General features: G+C 32.7%; 1 protein-coding gene across 1 annotated transcript in view; it reads left to right on the forward strand.

Moving 5' to 3' along the window:
• Dach1 (dachshund family transcription factor 1) overlaps positions 1 to 19,579 on the forward strand; it is a 427,351-nt gene that overhangs the window by 305,161 nt on the left and 102,611 nt on the right. Inside the window, 1 exon segment of the mRNA XM_004626295.3 lies at positions 851 to 985. Coding sequence (XP_004626352.2) covers positions 851 to 985 — 135 coding nt within the window.

Genomic DNA, 19,579 nt, shown 5'->3' on the forward strand with positions numbered 1-19,579 from the left:
TTAAAAAATATTTACTTCCCAAGGAAAGTAAGGTTTACATAAATATCGTTCCTTCTAAATTTTTGCACAAAACCAAGAGTTTCATCTGCATTTCATTAAGTGAATTTCTTAATGAAATTATAAAATTACAAATATTTAATTATTTCAGTAGCACTGTTGTTTTACCATTTCAAAAGTAACATTACTGTTAACAGTTCAGGAAAAAGATTACTGTTTTTGTTTATCCAGCTAGTCAATAGTAATTCATTGATTACTTTTATTTTCAAGATTGAGTTGAAAAGCATTTTTAGAGAAATGTTTTGATACCTGTTACACTTTGTGTTCTATTGATTAGAACACAATGTAATAAGAATGTAAGTATATTGAGACCATTTTGCAATGCCTTAACTAGTAGAAAACTCTTATTTTCCCTTGCAGGGCACTACAATATATTTATTAAATTTAAACCTCATCAAAATAGCACTCTAATGATAAGATTGTAGCTGTAATAGAATTATGGAGTTATTTCCTGAGGAGAGAATTTCATGCTCCAAATTAAAAGATTATTTCATTGGTAATAGTTCTAGTAATATGTTTATTTGTAACTATTCTAACCATTAAATATTTTATTGTGTGACACAAAAAGTAAAATGGTAGTGTTTTCAATATTTCTGCTTCTCCTTAATATTAGCACAGTTGTCACTGATTATAGGATAATTATAATTTCAAGGATAAATTACTATTGAAGGACACAATTTTGAACTTAGATCATTTGTATCTTATTTACTTGTGAGTCTAAAAGAGTTTGAACTGTCTGCATCTTTCCTGTTGCGGTGTTTTGGCCCTCGCTCTTTCACTTTGGCGTGCGCAGCTGTCCATCAGAATGGGCTGTCCATGAACCAGATGCTAATGGGGTTATCACCAAACGTACTTCCTGGACCAAAGGAGGGAGATGTGGCTGGTCACGACATGGCACATGAGTCCAAGAGGATGCACATTGAAAAAGGTAATTTATATTACATGGCCTTTCCTTACTGCTCAGTATATGAACTAGATCATGATTATAGAATAAAGTATAGTTCTGCATCATGAAAAATAATATCACAAAAACATTTTAAAAATGTGTTAGGTATGAATAAGTAAGTCTGCTCAACGTATAAAAAGCTTGAATGAAAACTTCCTGCATTTTGGCTTTTCTCTTATAAAAAGGTAGGTGAGAACTGATTCTCAGTATGCTTTAGAAAGAAATGTTTGTCTTAATTCTTATCTCTGAGTTTCAGAAGATTTTCATTTTGTCTTTCTTAGTGCCTTCGAGGCCACTATCCTTGTACTTTGAATGATAGGAGAACAATATATGAAAGATTATTATCAGTCTTTTTGGATTCAATGATACATTTTTATTAAATCCATAAAGAAGTATAAATCAGTCTTATTAGTGAGTGGGCCAGTAATTCTTTTAAAAGTATATGCAACAAATGGCAAAGCCCAGATTGTGCGAATCTATGTTTCCTACTTATGCGCTATTTTTTCTGTGTCAACTTAACCTTTTCCCAAAACCTAACAATATATTTTATGTATATTTTCACCATTTATTTTTTGAAATAACATTAGGAAGAAATTTTGCTATTATTTTAGTATGTATACTTGAAATTTATACTAAAAGACATAAATGTGTATTTTGGAATTATAGGTATTCAATTGTGACTATAGAAGTCTCTCTACCTTTTTATTTTAAAATAATTATTACAAACATTATAAATGAAAATTGTCCTTTTGAATATAAATCTCAAATAATTATAATGAAAAGAAGAATTATGTTTTTTGGGACTGGGGTACAGCTTTGTTGGGATAACACTTGCCTGAGTAGGCCTGGGTTCAACGCCCAGCACTGTAAACGACAAAAACATGTTTGAGACCATGGTTCTACAAAGAACACAACTAACCAACTGTCAAAACACATTTAAAGATTGGGTATTTGAATAATTATTCAATAGGAAGAAGTGCTTTAAGAGAGACTAAAGAAGAATAATCATTCCCCAGGAAAAGCTATGTACAAAAAGTAAAAAATGCGCACGCAAAGCATGTTTTATTCAATATGACACTAGCTTTGCCAAATCCCTTGGGGAGAAAATACTGCGCTTCTACAAATTACATTATTTGCTTTATGGAATGTCAGGTACAAAATAACAATCCTCCCTCAGTATTAATGGGTTAAAATGTAGACATAGTAGAGAATTAACAGCATTAAAGAACTTCCTTAATTACTTAAGTTTTGGTATTATGTTATTACCCAGCTGGGCTCTAAACATCTCATTGTAATGTTTTCATGAGCTCTCCTTTCAACATCAAAAAAGTTACACATTCTATATTTATTAAAAATCCTTACATAGCAGTGGGTGAAAATGAAAATGAGCAGTGATAAAGTATTGTAGGAGGTAAAGTTTTAAGTAATATTTAAGTATAAGACTTGACTCTATGTGTTAATCAGTGGTTCCCTAAAGGGGTCAGGGAGAGAATTAGGTCCCTACAGAAAATTATGACTCATTTTTTTTCTGAATGTTTTTGTGGATGTTGATTTTTCCAGTTAAGCATGATTTACATGTGAGGGAAATGAATTGTGATATACAAATGATGTCAGAATATTAGGGTTTAGTTATTTTTTAAAACTTTGATGGAGAAGGGCTGGGAATGAAAAATAAGTTAAGAAATAGTGGAGAGGATACCTCAGATGCAACCAACACCATCAGTAGAACAATGAATCTCATTAAAATTTTTGGTGCAGGAGAGTTGGCCAGATAGCTCAGTAGACTAAAGTGCCTGCTTAGGGAGATACTAGGACTGGGGTTCAATCCCCAGAGGGCCTTGCTGGCCCTGCCCCCAGGGATGCCCTGAGACAGCGACTGAGGCTGGGCATGGTGGCACATGCCTATAATCCCAGAGCTTGGGACGCTGAGAACAGGAGGATCACTGTGAGTCCCAACTGTGTAATGAGACCCTGTAGACCTTGTACTAAATACATTAAAGAAAAAACAGTTTGGTGCAGTACTTGGAACAACCATACACTCAAGGTTGAGTTGCTCTATAATCTTTATAACTATTACTTTTTCATGGATCATAAATTTAATTATCTAACTTGTCATATGTTTGTTATCATAAATTTTCATTTTAAAAAAATGAAGTACCAGCTCGATCTAGTGACCTCCTTTTTGTTTTTCTTTTGTCCCTGTACACAGAGTTCTACTACAGCCTCTGTCTAATTCTTCTGTAATTGTTCCTTCATTCTTGAACATACACCAGTAGACTGAATTTGCAGTCAATGAAGTATTGCATTTATTCTAAACAGTACTCTAGGGGTGCATATCAGTCAGAGTTGAATTACTGAAAGGTTCTCACAGAAGATTTAGAATATATGAAGATTACATTATTTACAGACAAATAGCAAGGCAATTAGTGGAATTATTTGACGTTGAATATAATATATTTATAGGAAGTAGCACAACGTTCTGACCAGGAGGCAGATGTGTATAAGATATAATAATGGTAGCATCCTTTATTATGTCAAGATTTTGTAAAGGATTTCACTGTCAGAACAAGGGCCTTAACCAGAGTTCAGTTATTTCCCAACATTTTAATATATATTTAATAAAGGAAAATAACTCATTAATATTCTACTTAGAAGTGTAAAACTGTCATCAATTTTAAATGTCAATATGTAATCATGAACATTTTAATAGGTTTCGATACCATTCTAGTGTCTTTTGTATGATGCTCTTTCTCTTATATGAAGTGTTTATCTACTTTTCAGGTTAGTGAATTAAGAGTAAATATTCATGGGTTTTCTAGATTGATAGTCTACTAAATTAAAAATTGTTTTTATTCATGACTGCATTTATCATGTCCCTCATAATAGCCCTGTAACTTTCTCACTACTCATATCTGTATTAAACAAGTAGCTTTACTTAGAAACATTTGTAGAGAAATTAATTATATGTTTATGGCATTTAATGCTTGAACTTCTTGTATACAATTTGCTGCCTACCAACTAAATTATTCAATGGGCAGCAATTCTTAAGAAATCATTGATACTAAAAATAGATATAAAATTCATTTATGTGATGAAAAACATTGTGATCTGGAATCTTAAACATCAGTAGGTTTTAAACATTTTATGTTTTTCTCATTATTAAATAGCTATCAATTCCTATCAATAGCTATCAATTCCTATCAATTCCATTATATATATATAATATATATATATATCACTGCTAGCTTAAAGACCAGTGGCTTTATTGGCCTTAGAGTTTGGAAATACTAACTGCTGAGAAAATGCCTTCATTCTAAAGTGAACAATCATAGTAAGCTTTTGAGCCTAAGGGGATTTTAACTAAAATACATTCAAATTTAAAATGAAAAGTATGTTAGTTTATTATCAAGTATAGACACATAATTCTATTGTCCCAAGGTAAACAGAAATGTTTCTAAGGTTATAAACTTCAATTGCAATCAGAAGATTGTCACAGATGTGTGCTGAGAATAACTTCGGTAAGGCACATATCATTTCTTTTAAAAATGATCTTAATGTTTTCCATTTTTTGGTAAACTTCCTGGGTTCTCTAGAGGTTTCTGGAATTAAAAACATTGCTAATGTTTTCCTTCAGTCTAAATATAATGAAATAGGGAGTAATAATAGTCATTTGAATTATATTAATGGGCTCACAATTTCTTGAAGCTGTACCTCCCTGTTTACTCCACACATATTTATCCAGTGATGTTAATTTATAGTGTTACTCTCTCCTGCATAATAAGTTTTTAGTTTTCTTCAAGTTGTTGCCACTGTCCACATGTTTTGGTGCATATTTTTTAACTTGCTTATAATTTAACATGGACATCTGTTAATTACAGGATTTATCTAATTTTTAAATCATGAAAAATTAAATGTATAATAGAGATAAGTTTATATCACATTCTCCTTATTGTAGAAGATAGACATTTATTATTGAGACTAACAATTAAATAGTTAAAATATAGTAGTGTCTTTCAATTTAAGGTTCAGTATTTCAGATGGGTATGGCAATGCATACCTGTAATCTTAGTAATCTAGAAGATCAAGGTAAGAGGATTTCAAGTTCTAGTCGTGCTTTAGCAAATTAATAAGACCATGTATCAAGCCAAATATGTAAAAGAGATTGGGCACGTAGTTCAGTAGAAAGCCATGTGTTTAGTCTTAGTGGAACGAAACAAAGTGATACAATTGATGAGTAAAAATTCATTGAAATCTAGTTATATGAAAGAAAGCAAATGAAGTAGAAAAATATTTTCTCCTCTTTCTTTGGTATAATTGTACAGATTTTTAAAATATGTAGCTTAAGTTACTTCATACTTAAGCCTTTTTCCTTTCTTTGTTTTTTTAAGAAATAAGATCAGTCCTAAAGGATACAAGTTTAGAAGCAGACTAATTTGAGAAGAGGCAGGAAATTCAAGGGATTTCTTCAGGCCATAAAACATTTCTGCTTGTTGAGCATTGTTCAGGATTTGCAAAGTCTGACAGCCTTCTATAAATTATTTTTATTTTGGTGCACTAAAGTGGAAGACAGAGCGCTAGAAGTAGTAACGTAGATAACAAATGGGCCATTTTGGATTTTCCTCTTTTGTTAATAATTCATTCTTAGAATCCACACTTTGAAGCATTTTTTTTAAAAAAAAGGTAACAATTTCATCAGTCTTCTCAAGTATGTGGAAAAGTCTTTTGGAATATTTTCTTCATATACTTCCCTTTATTAAAATTCTAAATGACTGCGTTGGTGCATGACTGTAACACCAGCACACTGGGAGGCTGAGGCAGGAGGATTGCAAGTTGGAATTTAACCTGAGAAGTCTAAGGACTTAGTGAAAGCCTGTCTCAGAATTGAAGGGAGAAGGAGAGCAGTGAAGAGATGGAGAGAGGAAAGTCTGGATTTCAATCCCTAGTACTTCACCAGTACATAACAATAACAGCATAATAATTTTCACTTCATTCAAAGTAGAATTAAGTCTTCACGAATGGCTTCTTAAAAATTCTAAACATTGCACTAATTAATAATAAATATTACATACAAATATCTCTGGACTCACTGGCATTTCATGTGACTACAAAGATGCACATAGCCTGAAAGTCAGTTGTCATTAGTTTTAAGTGTTTTGATAAAGTGAAGCGCCTTGATAATACTAACATTAGTTTTAGGGCCATTATTATTTTGTTTTAGAATTCTCTAACATCTAGCTTCTTTTTTAGTTACATCTTTTAAATAAAATTTTCTCTGCTTATCTTGAAACGTCTTATGAAATATTCTTTCTATGTATCAGCTAAATATGTAACTTTAAAGCCTCATCAGTTTTGAGCATTGGGAAATAAAGGTGTTGAACTTACAGCCAATACTTTAAGCTCTGTGATGCATCACACGGGGCAGCAACACATTTTTGGCTTCAGAACTCTCTCCAGAGTAGTTGGTGATCTTCATTTGTAATACCATAGCTCTTGGGAGACTTTCTTAAGATATTGCTGCATTATTATAATGTGCACCATAACTTTGAAAAGAGCATGTAGCAATATTTTATTCATAATTTAAGAAAATATTCACTGTACAAGTTGTATAACAGCTCATAAATTATGGGCAATTTTCTTTAATGCTTACTTTTTAAAATCCAGTGCATTTTGATGACTGTGCTGCCATACTGAACTTTCATGTTTCTTGAACATTCTCTGTCCTTTTCAAAATGGCCTCCTTTTATTTTTCTCTCTACTAAGATGTGCAGTGTATGCCTCTTACCAATAAGCATTTGGCCCAAAGCTACCCTTCGGGAAAAAACTTATAACTTTTGTCTTTATTTATTTATTGCCAGCTCAGCCTGCCCTGGGGGTGGGGCTGGTGCAGCAGGTGGTGCTGGAGACCAACTGCCATCCCTGCGGTTGCCTAAGCGTGCCTAAGCAGGTGCTTTAGATCACTGAGTTATCTTGCTGGTTCCTTATTCAGAGATTTTTGGGACAAAAAAAAATCTGTGTGGTACCGGTTGACCTTGAAGTAAATATATACCTGAACTTGCACCTATGCCTTCCCTCCCACTCTTAAGTGCTAAGATTATAGGCATGCACCACCACACCTTGTCTCCTCCTTTCTTTGCATACCTACCACAGGGTTCATCATTACTGGATCCAATAGCTATCTTTTCATCTTTAAATGCGATCCTATATGTCTGGAGTGCTTGACCCATATAAATATTCAGTGGAAGCCATTAATACTGTCAAATTAGCTATGGATATGTTACATAGTGTAAACCACTGATTTAGCATATTATCTATTTATAATTCATAATATTGCAGATGTCGTGATTTATGCTAGATCTCAAGAGGGAAATTAGAAACCATCATAGTAAAGAGTATGTTTATCACAAGATTGTTAAGTGCCAGTTTGGGTGAAAAAATTACTAAAGTAACTGCATTAATTGGTTATTTTGTGTATCAGTAGTTGTGAAAGTAATTGCTTCATTAAATTTTTAATTATTAAAAATAGTTTTAATTTAGTTAATGTAATTTTATTAAGCCTAAATTTGTATAAGGCATGCTTTAAGGATTAACAAATGTATTTGTTTGTGTAAATCAGGTATTAGACAAAATGAGCTACAGCGGAATAGGTCAGAAGCAATGGCAATCTCTCTGATGTGTATAGATACTGTGTAACAGGCATAGGTGATATTTGTAAAGTGAGCTACATTTCAATTTTATATGTTTCATCAGTGTATTTTCATATAGTTAATCTGAATATATTTGACAAATAGAATTATTAGTTGACATAGATTACCTGAATTAATCTTCCAACTGCCTTCTCTAAGTTTTAGAACATTTTTTTTTTTTTTTTTGGCGGAACCAGGGATTGAACTCAAGCCCTTGCACTTGCCAGGCAAGTACTTATTCTACTGAGTCATCTCCCCGGCCTTTAGAACATTTTTTGATAGTTGGGAAATCAAATGATTTTAACGTTTACTGATAATTTTTATGGTTTTACTCATGGTCAGATAAAATGTATTTTCCTCCTGGGAAAATTTTATTTGAAAATTTTGAATTTTTGGTTTGATAAGATTTATTTTCTTTATCCCCTTTGGTAGTCATGGAAGTATCTTTCTCAGCGTTCAAACAAAACTGTCCTGTGGGATGTTTACTAGACAACTTATTCTTTGAATTAAGTAGTTAATTTTTTCATTTTTTTAATTCTGAAATTTATTAACATGTGTTCTAACCATGAAATTATCTTTATTTTGGTAGTTTCTCATTAAAATTTTACATAGTCTGGTATGGAAATCAAAGATGATATGAAAATTAGTCAATACATCTATTTGGCTGTATATACACTAATCAGGACTTCCTTTTGAAAAACTATCATTCAATCCAATGCTTTTACTAGAGCTGCTACTATTTTTGTTTTGTATATTTTAATGTTTTAAGCTAATGTTTTTTTCTCAAAGAACATGAAAATGTTGTCTACTAGTCCCTGGTTAGATTTTTAGAAGTTTGTGAAAATGACCCTTAGCAACTCAGCATATTAGAACTTTGCTATTGTTGGTAACCAAAAAGAATAACAAACTCAAAATGCTGTGACTGCAAATATTCACTTAGTGTGTATGATACTGTTTCTATAGACTAAAATGACAAAGCAGTTATAATTGCATACATTATAACTGGTTACTTCATAAGTTTTCCAGTTTGAAATTTAAATTACAGCGTGGCATGTATTTTAGAACTTCATATTGACTTTCCTAGAAACAAATGAAGCTGTTCACCTTAAAAAACCCACAGCATTGTCTATGAATAACATGTTCTGAAATAATCTCTAAATATTTCAATTTTGAGAAAGCTAAAGGAATGCCACTGTAACATATCTTTTCCAGTTTGCCCGATTTTTGCATCCTGCTTCCATTGCAGCCTGTGTTATAATAGCCTGTGTGCACAGGTGTGCCTTCTATAAGCATCAACGCACACAACTCGACTTTCACTTGGTAGATGATGGAGTGATCTTACTTTGAATGCTACATTATGGGTTAAGAAGCAGAGTAATAGCCTTGTTGTCTCTTGTGCTTGGAGCAGTTTGAATTCCTCCATCAAATTGATGGGATGATTTAACACATTCATTCATCCTCGTTTGCTGGATGTATTAAATGATAGCAAAGCTTAGATAAATTCTAAAGATACTGGAACTAATTTGAAGGAGTTTTATGTGACACCTTAGATCAAAAGTTGATGTGGAACCTAGTGGCAATTATATTTAAAGACAGTATAACCTGATGGTATTTTGAGAATATTTTAAAACAGATAATTGCCTACCTATTTTTGAGAATGGAGTACAATGTTTTCCTTTGACTTTTCTATGCTTAGTGCCACTTAATCTTATCCTTTTGACAAACTGTTCTCAGAGATTTATGTAACAATTTCTGTATGTCATAATTACTTCTGTTCCAGCAGAAGCTGTATTTTACATTTTCTTTAAAATTTTACATTACCGTCACTGCTAGTATCTTACGCTACAGTTTCAGAATATTAAACAAGTACAATTGTTTTAACTACTGTGAAATTGACAGATGAAGCCGAAAACCAAAAGCACCTTTCATGGGATTTTAAACACTATTTTCCTCCATATGCCATCCCAATTATTATTTAGATATTACATTCCTAATTTACTGTTAAGGTTGATTAGAATTCAAGCCTCTCAAAAGCATGCACCAAAGGTCTTGGGCTGTGGAAAACATTTTTATAAAATAATCCATTAATGCCGAGGAGTGCAACTAAATTAGTTAGCAATTTGCTGAGCATGAATTAATGAACAGAGCTTCTTCCAGCTCCCAGAGTTGTAATTTTCATAATAACCTCAGACCTTTATTTGGCAGGTTGTTTAGTTTTTTCGTTTGAAGGTTTTCATTAGTCTAATGAGGACTGTGCAAGGGCGAGCAGTCAGCACAATTTACACGGGGAAGCTATCATAATAAATGAAGCAATTTGAATAACACGCAAGGGTTTATGCAACAAGATAAGAAGAGATTGTAGAGCGAGATTTAGAGGTAACCAATACATTAGACCAACTAATAACTGAAGTAATCCCAATAAAAGGCTTAAGTGAAAGGAATGAAATTAATGATATATACAAAGTTGTAATGATATGATACATGATTCATTAGATTAATAAAGTAAGTATTCAATTGTTTTTAGTGCTTTTTGCCTAAGCTTTGTTTGTACCAGGCATTTTAATTAGGATTGTTCACTAGATCACTTTGCTTAGTTAACTTTTAGACCATAGCTGAGCTTTTTAATGATATTTCTCCTTCTTATTTAATCTTTATAGCCTTGATAGTTCATTGAATTGATTATATGCAATATATTGTGTATAGAGATGCTTTTTAAAAGTAATTGCATGTAGGTCTACCTAAGTGGTGATTAAACTTTAGGAATGAATGCTCAATATGTTTCTAAATTCTTAAAAGCAACTTTTTTTGCTTTTGTCTTAACTAGGTACAGAAAGACACTAGTGTTCCATCAGCTTATCTCTAATTTGTAATAAGATTTTGCTATTGCTAGGCTTCTGGATTAACAGAAAAATTTATTAAAAAATACTAAAAGTGATCACTTATACTCAATGCAGATTTTTAAGTGTAACTCACAAACTCACTGCAAAACCAACTGTATTATTCTTTGCATGTCTCTCTTGTAAGAGAGTAATTTTGCTTACTGTTGCTTGAGAATTTTATACTTTTGTACAAGTAAATCAAGCTATCTTGTGAACTTTGACTAAACCATGATTTGAGGAGAAAGTTGGTAAGATTGTCTTTTTTAATTTTATAGCACATGATGGGAATTTAAGAAAAACATCCATATTTTCCATGTGCTCCCAAATTACTTTGAAACTAAATAATATATTATTTCCAACATCATTATGAATCAGTCTTTAAGCAAATTCCTCCACTAATCAAGTATCTATGAGAAGCACCTAACATGGATGAAGGTATAAGAAATTTTAGCCATTTTTCTCTCTTTGTCTAGGTTTAGAAACCCTGGCATGTTTTTCTGCCTCTGTTTCAAAGCAGAGCATCTTGCTGTAGAAAATCAGGGAATAATATTTTATCTAGTTCATGCAAGAAACATCTTCTTAATTGTAATATGTTAAAGTCAAGATACCATATCTTAAAAAATAAGGATGACCATGAGCTTTAAATTTATATTTATCTCTATGGTTTATCACTTGAATGAAGGCAAAACTGAACTATTTTTGGTCTATATTAAAATTTTTCAACGAAAACAGAATTTGAGAAGAAATTGAGATTATTGACAAGGTGTATATTTCTCAGAGTCATCACTTTTTCCTTCTCTTTCCATTTCCTTTCCACATTTCAAGTATATAGAGAGGTTTAAATACAATTTTATAACAATGTTATCTTTGTAATAATTATAAAATTGGGATGACTATTAAATATCAAAGCTATTGGTGGAGCATGAAAAATACATAATTATTTTAGTTTCTATCATTTTGCTACATTTTGATCAGTATTATTTATTGCTATCATTATTATATACCTTATCATGGTAGAAGTTTCCTTGGGATATTGTGAAAAAGCTTGAATTTACAAAATAAATTTATATTCATCTCAGAAAAGTTTATTCATGGGTGTGCTCTAGCACAGGTGTAGAGATGAAAGTATTAGGATTAGACTTCTGTGTGCTCAAGTCCTGCTTAAAGTTTTGAAATTCTTAAAGGATATAATATCTTAACCTTAAATTCTAAGTGTTTAAAAATTGGACTTACAGTACTTAAAAAATAACAAAATGATGTTACAAAGTAGAAAACCTGTTGCACCTTTATAAATTTATGTTGTACATGTCGTATCTTATCCAAGTCTCATCAGAAAACCGTGCATAGGAATAGGGTAATTTAAGACACGAGGAGCGATAATACAGTGATCGACTCTGCCGTATGGTAGAAGCCCAGCTGTCACATGCTGGTGCTCTATCTGAGCAATTTGCTAAGGTGTTTAATTAAGGGATCCATACACAAGACCCAGACACCTCTTGAAAACACACAGATCATAGAGCAAGAGCAGGAGGCTGACAGTGAATCTGGAAAGGCCTGAAAAGAATCATAACTCAGTAGACTGCAGATTGGAAGGACATGCGATTGGGCTGGTATCATTTACAACTGAATTTTTCATACCTGTCACAAAGACTGGTGCACCCTAATGTGTTAGATAAAGAACTGGAAGATGTATGTGATCTGTTAGCTTTGACACAAATGGTAGCACCTCAAAGAACACAGAGCACCAGTATAGGATAGCCCTATGGACATAATTTCATATACTTCTGTAAAATCGCAGAATGCAAATGTAAGCAGTTTTCTCTTCATTTGTTCATTTGTTCATCAATATGTTGTTTCTTACCATGGGGCAAACATTTTACTGAGAATTCATAGACTTAAAGGAAGACATGAGATGTGTTTTTAAGACACATTATTAAGAAGTATTTAAATAAAATTGATAGCAATGAAGGCATAGTCATATGCAGGTTTTCTTAAAAATATGTCTAAATTGTAATCTTTATTACAATTTTAATCTTTGTTACAGTCTTTATTACAAAAGCAGCATATGTTGCATGTATTTTTTTCTTACATTTTATTGTTGATACATTTCACAAGAGGATTTCTATTTCGTCATGTATACCCAACACATGTAGTTCTATACATATTGCTCTTTGGAGAACTGACATAGGTAATGTGTATTTTAGGGGTAACACTGGAACAATTCTAGGGGAACTATATTCAGGAAGTCAGTATCATGTTAAGACAGAAGGCATGATTTTTTTCTAGAGAACTATTGCTAAGTAATAACCTATAGTGAAGGATAAAATACTCCTCAGAGGTTTAGTATCATTTACAGGTAAGCAGATGACTGGATACAAGAGCTGTGCTGAAGTTTAGTCAGGAAAAGATTTTTTAAGATATATTTAGTACAGGATCTACAGGGCCTCACTACACAGATTGTACTTATAGTGATCCTCCTGTTTTCAGCCTTCTAAATGTTGGAATTACAGGCATGTGCCACCTTGTTCAGACTCAGTCTCTGTCTCAGCACACTCCAGGAATGGGGACTGCACAGCACACCGAGGCTTGAACCCAGGACCTGCATCCACCTAAGCATATGCTTTAATCTGCTGAGCTATCAGGCTGGCCCAGGAAAAGATTTTTGTTGATCCATAGCACTACATTCTCCAAATTAGCATTGCCTCTCTTTATTTTAACCTAAAAGAAAATCCAAATGCATACAGCTATACAATTTAAGGCTAGTAATATATCTACATACTTTACAAAATTTAAATTAGTTATTTTGTGGGTTATTCATGACTGTATTAGGATCAGGGCATTTGATCAAACATATAGGTTCCATTTATCTGCTGAAAAATAGGTCAGAAATTTAATTGTCCCTATTTATTCATGGAAATAGAGGTATTATGTATTTGAAGTTTGAGAAGTAGTTTTTCTTCTGAATTAATTTTTTTCAGATTTTTAAAGATTTTATTTATCAAGCCTATATTTTGTTTCTTATGTTGATATTATCTATAAAAATATAAATATTAGAAGTTCTTAGATTTCAAATCTGTAAAAGACTTCAATGAGGCACATGTACTGATTCCAGGGTATCATGCAGACATGATTCAAAGTTAACATTACTATCATGAAATTTTTTTAAGATGGTTGTAAATTTCTTGTAGTGTACCTAAATCCTTCAGACATCATAGACACATTCCATGTTGCTTCCCAACTTAAATTCAGTTTTCAGTTTAAGAAGTCACCAGAAGGAAAAAGTGTGTGCCAAATGCATTAGGGACAAATCGTTTTGGGCATTGCTTCCCATTCCTCAAGGCTTTCCAGTAATTCCCTTGCTTTATGAATCTCATTGTGCTGTCTTTATTCTTCTAAGGCCATTCATAAGGCATTGAATAACTGCCACTTGCACAAGTAGCCAGGATGCTAACCTTCTCAACATGTGTTCTTATTGTCCATGTAGGGTACACTTGCCTTCAGATGGTTGAGTCTTGGGTTTCCTTAGTAAAGGTGGAGTAGCTTATTTAATCATCTGTAATACAGTAGAGTTCATCTCTCTACTGCATTACATTTTATACTTAATTTACAATTTTGAGATTTTTAATGCTGTAACAAAGAACTTGGAAAGGATCAGTAATTTTTCCATGAGTATTAGTAAGTTTTTAAAAAATAGTAAGCTAGAATATCTTAAATGTTTAAAAAGCTGCATAGAATTCTTCAGAAACAATAATTAGAACCCCTAGTACCAACATAACTGAAATCAATTTTAAAGCAAATTCCGGAGGCTATATTTTTAACTAAAAATATTACCTCTTAGTACTATGTAACATTGTCACTAAAATGCAAATTTTTAATGTCTTTGTATTGTTTCAATTTAATTATGGAAGAATGCTTAAAATATCAAATGATTTATACATAATCAATGATATAAAATATTACAAATAAAATTCTACATAGATAATGTGACTTATGGAACAAAACATTTAAAATTGAAAGCTCAGTATGTGTCTTACAAAGGAAAAATATATTCAGATCCTACTTAGCTAATACACTTTTACTTGATTATTTTCAAAAATTTACCTTTTTCTTGAAAGTGTTTCATAGTTTATTAAAATAATTAAATATTAAGGCAAGCCATGCCTTTTTCCTAATCATGCTTAAGGGAAATGACTGAAGCATAAAATAAAGTTTAAGAGTCTACAGACATTACAAGAAGCTATAAAAATACTTCTCTATGTAACTGATACTCTTTATCAAGTAAGGAAGCAATCTTTCATTCCCATGTAAGCCCTTGGCAATGTGGTAAAAAGTAAAAATTTATGGAACAATTAGATATCATGTTTTTATAAATAAAATTATCATTGCACATTATTATCTGTAAGAAATTACCACAGTTCTTGTCATTCATAAAAATAAGTCTAGGAAACTGAGACACCTCATAATTACAGAATACTGCTTTCTTCCAAGTGCATAACAAATGTTAGACAAGATGATAATCAATTTTAACCATATTTCAGATCAGGATAATAGAATTTCTTTTGCCATTGATATTTTAATAGGACATATCTGAGTATAAAAGAAGGGGACTTCATGGATAATAGATTGTAAACAATCTTTCATTTTGGTGATTATTCACTCAAAAACTTTAAAATTTCTTTCATTATTAATTCAGGAAGTTTTTAGAAGTCAAAGCTCAATTTGCTAAACATGATGTTATACTAGGCCAATTATACTAATATTAATGAATAACATAAATTAAGATAAAACCCACAGGTTATTGTAATGGTCATAGCTGTATAGGATTTTGGAATGATCCTTACTGAGCTCTAAGAGTTATGATGTTATATAAAATGAAAGTTCCATAAGAAATGTGGATTTTTTGATATGTAGTATCATTTCTATTTATTAATGATAGTTATGGTGATATACACTTCTGTGATAACCCACATATAATATCTGTTCTAAGAATGACATGATCAAAGGCATTTGTAATTATATTTACTTCTGAAAGATTATGGTTTATAGTTAAAACAAAAGAGGCATCCTGTCATTTTCTAAACCCGTTAAATGTGACAGAATCTATTTTTCTGCCAAGTTGTGAGGACCAGGCAGAGAGCAAATTTGCTGTGGTCAGCTAAGTGTAACCACTGAGCAGGAAAGTGAATTTAATAATGCATTATTGTTCTTCACTGAAGGTGAACTGTTACAGTGCCTTTGTTATAGCAGACTTTGCCTCTGCTCAGGTTTCCAGATGCTGTGTAGATTACCTGATTAAAATCTCTAATGCATGATAAAATGGGCCAGATCTACTTTTATATTAGCAGAAATGCATCTATTTTAGGGCCACAATATTTTAGGGTCAAATATTTTCCAATTATATTACCTTGAGAATTTGTTTTATAAGTAACCACATTATGTAATAGGTAATAAATTACAGAGAAGAATAAATCCATGAAGCTTACCTTAAACCAATGGTGGATTATTTTGTTCATACTGCAGAGAATTTTCTAATATTTTATGATGTGGTTAAAAACATGATCTTTTAAATTATGTCTGTTTTGAATGTGTTACAATCTAGAAAATAGAAGAGAACATTTAGATAGAATCAGTTCTTTCATGACTACGTTCTTTTCATCACCCTTCCTTTTCCAACTCTTCTTTCAATGAAGATGATACTTCGTTGCATAAAAGTATTGACTGACTGTTAAGCTTTTATAAAAGTTTTAGTTCTCCTTGAATAGAGAAGTAATAGTAAAACACTAGACCTTCTCATAATTTATTTTGCTCAAGTTTAATTTCGCTAAAAAATAAAACATAAATATAATACAATCTTAAAAGAATGAGAATAAATATAAAGTCTATTAAGAAACTAAATCTACTTGGAGAATTTGTGCATATTATTCTGTTACTGTAAATTCTTTTATTGATTGTGGTTACTATTAATATTTTCAAGGAGTTTTTAAATATACTGCAAATTGTAAGTTTTAATTAGCCAGTTGTCTTACATATTTCTTGCTGTGAGTCAAACAGTTAATTTGAAGCAATGTTTCTAGATTTTTCTTTGTTCAGAGTAGGTCTTTCAAAGAAATATTTCTTATCATCCATAACTGAAAACATGTGCAAAACATAATCTTGGGTTGTCATTTGTGAACTTTATAGTAAAGAAGCAAAGAAAAGCATTTTTCTGAATACAAAGCGCATCCATCAGTGAATATCTCTACGGGCCATAGAACATGTGGGTTCACAAGACAGAAGCAGACCACGAGTTGACATAAAAATAATAACAGTGAGACCTGGTATGAGAACATTTCTATGGAATGGTGAATGAGAAAATGATTTTTTCACTGTTTTGTTCCTCTGAATAGAGCCTTTATATGGCTAGCAGTATCATAACTTCATCTATACCTGCACATTGAATATATAGATTTTGAATATTTAAATGTTATGCAAAATATTAAAATTATAGTACAAGTGAAGATGTAACATTAAGGAGTAAACAATTATTTATAATGTAGTGATTAAACATAAATACCTGTAATTGCATGAAATGACTTAAATTCTTCAGTTACTCTGTTGATCATGTTCATCTTTTTTAAAAGTAAAAAAAAAAATAGTTTGAAACACAACAAACGTATGATTTAACCAGACGTTGGAATCTTCTTGTGTTCTTTTAAGTTATTTTTTTTCTATTTATTGAAGAGAGTAGAAATTAGAATTAAAACAAAAAGTACAAGCAATATAGATTTTCCATTTAAAAAAGTAATATGAATTTCACAGTATTTGTTGTAATACATAGTGTTGTCTTCCAGGAAGTTATTCATATTACCAGATATATGCATGTAAAATTGGAAGAAGAAAGAAAAAAAGAAAGAAATGTATAAAAAATTAAGAAGACAAAAGGGAGAAACCATTGCAAATAGGTGACAGCAAATTAAAACATTAAGTGCTTCTTTCCATAGACCAGCAGAAATGCAGTTTTCATCTGTGAGTGAAAAAAAGCTGCCAAATAATTAAATCTTTGTCATTCTTTTACATATAAATTGCTGGAGAACCAATTTGCTCCAGAACCAATAGTAAGTTGACCTTGTTCTTTGGTACCTAGGGAAGCCATATGAAGATTCAAATATTTTATATGCCTCATATTTTATATGCCTCATCTTTTTCATCCATTGTGGTTCCACAGATTCACTGTCAAAGGAAGCCACCCAGGCCCATTGCTTCACACACATCCCCAGGGCCACTTCCTCTCCTTACAGGTCTTCAGGTGCCATCTCCATGTCTGGACACAAGGTCTCCTTTACCACTGTCAGGTTTAGCTTGGTCACTTGGCCTTATAGAATTGCACTGTTGTAAGTAACATCCCAGAGGCAAGCAAAGTGCATCATCTGTGACCTTCAAATTTCGCCAGAGAGTTCTGTGTTCACCTCAAATGGATATATAGTTGAGAAACACATAACTTACTGTAGAAATCACAATGACAGGACTGTGTAAGCAGATTCTCTATGCTCTCTTTTCTTGCCCAGCATTCTTATATAGGTCAAAAGACCTTCAAAGATATCCTTTCCTGCTCTCTTCTTCGCACACTAAAACCAAAATCACTTGTGCTTCAACAAATTGCTTTTCCTTTGAGGACAACAAAACACTACAAACAGCACTCACATGATTGAACTACAGTTCTTCACAATGAAATGGTAAAACTGAAGATGACATCATGTAATTAAGCATTTTCTCCTACAGTTCAAATAATTACATTTTTAAGGGCCAGCCAGATAGCTCAGTGGACTAAGGTGCCTGCTTAGGCAGACACAGGGACCTGGGTTCGATCCCAGGTGTGCTGTGCCAGTCCCACCTCCAGGGCACACTGAGAGGACAATTGGGAATGGGTACGGTAGGGCCTGCCTGTAATCCCAGAGCTTGGGAGGCTGAAAACAGGAGAATTACTATGAGTCCCAACTACGTAGTAAGGCCCTATACTAAATACATTTAAAATAATAATAATTACATTTTTAACTTTAGGATTACTATAATTCCTTATATTCTCTATCTCTCAGGAAAAATCAGGGTGGAATATTGTCTCAGTTATTCTTCTTTCCTTGCAAATACCTGACACATAAATGAAGGACAGAAAAGTTTATTTAGTTCACGGCTAGTGGCAGTTTCAGTCTATGCTCAGTTGGCTCTAAGGCAGAGTGGCATGTGGTAGAAAACAACTATTTATGGTGGCGGCAAAGAGCAAAAGGGAGCAGTAGCAGCAACAATGGCAGCAGAGAGCAAGTTCATCTCTCTTACGTTGTATTCAGGCTGCTGGCCGCGGGCCAGGTGTAACACTCACACCCATAGTCCTGGCATTACACTCTAACTTAATCATAGACTCTAGCAGCTGCCCCATGACTGCATGAGGCTTTGGGGAACACCTAAGTACAAACCAGAACAAATATCTCAAAGCTCAGTGGTCTGGATCAGGTACGTAGCTTGAAAAGTCAAGAAACAGTAGTGTACTGTGAGGTGCAGTTTGGTGATGTATTAGGAACAGGTTCATTCATTGCACATTCAGAAGTTGACATATCAGATGCATAAAATGAGTTTTGGGCTTTTGTTCAAACCATACTGAATCTCATGAGGGAAAACTAGACCTATGCATCTATGGTTTCAGGAGAAAGAACTTCATGGAAAATGAATATTATAAATATTACCTTTTATTCTTTTCCTGATATTAGGTGGTGAAGTTAGGAAAGGTTTGTTTATTTATTTATTTATTTTTGTTTGTTTTTGGTGCAGAGGACCAAACCCAGGGTTTCCAGCATTCTAGGCAAGCATTCTGCCATTGAGCCAAATCCACAGCTCCTAGGTATTTAACTTAATGCCTTGGCACTGAGCTATGTACTCAGTCCTTCATACAAGTTTTTTTGAGGCATGATCTGGCTATGTGGTAAGTTGCCCAGGCTGTGCCCAAACTTGAGCTTCTCCTGTCTCAGCCTCCCAGACTCTTGAGA

This window comes from Octodon degus, unplaced genomic scaffold (genome assembly GCF_000260255.1).
Source record: "Octodon degus isolate 3935 unplaced genomic scaffold, OctDeg1.0 scaffold00013, whole genome shotgun sequence".
In the NCBI taxonomy this organism is placed as follows: Eukaryota; Metazoa; Chordata; class Mammalia; order Rodentia; family Octodontidae; genus Octodon; species Octodon degus.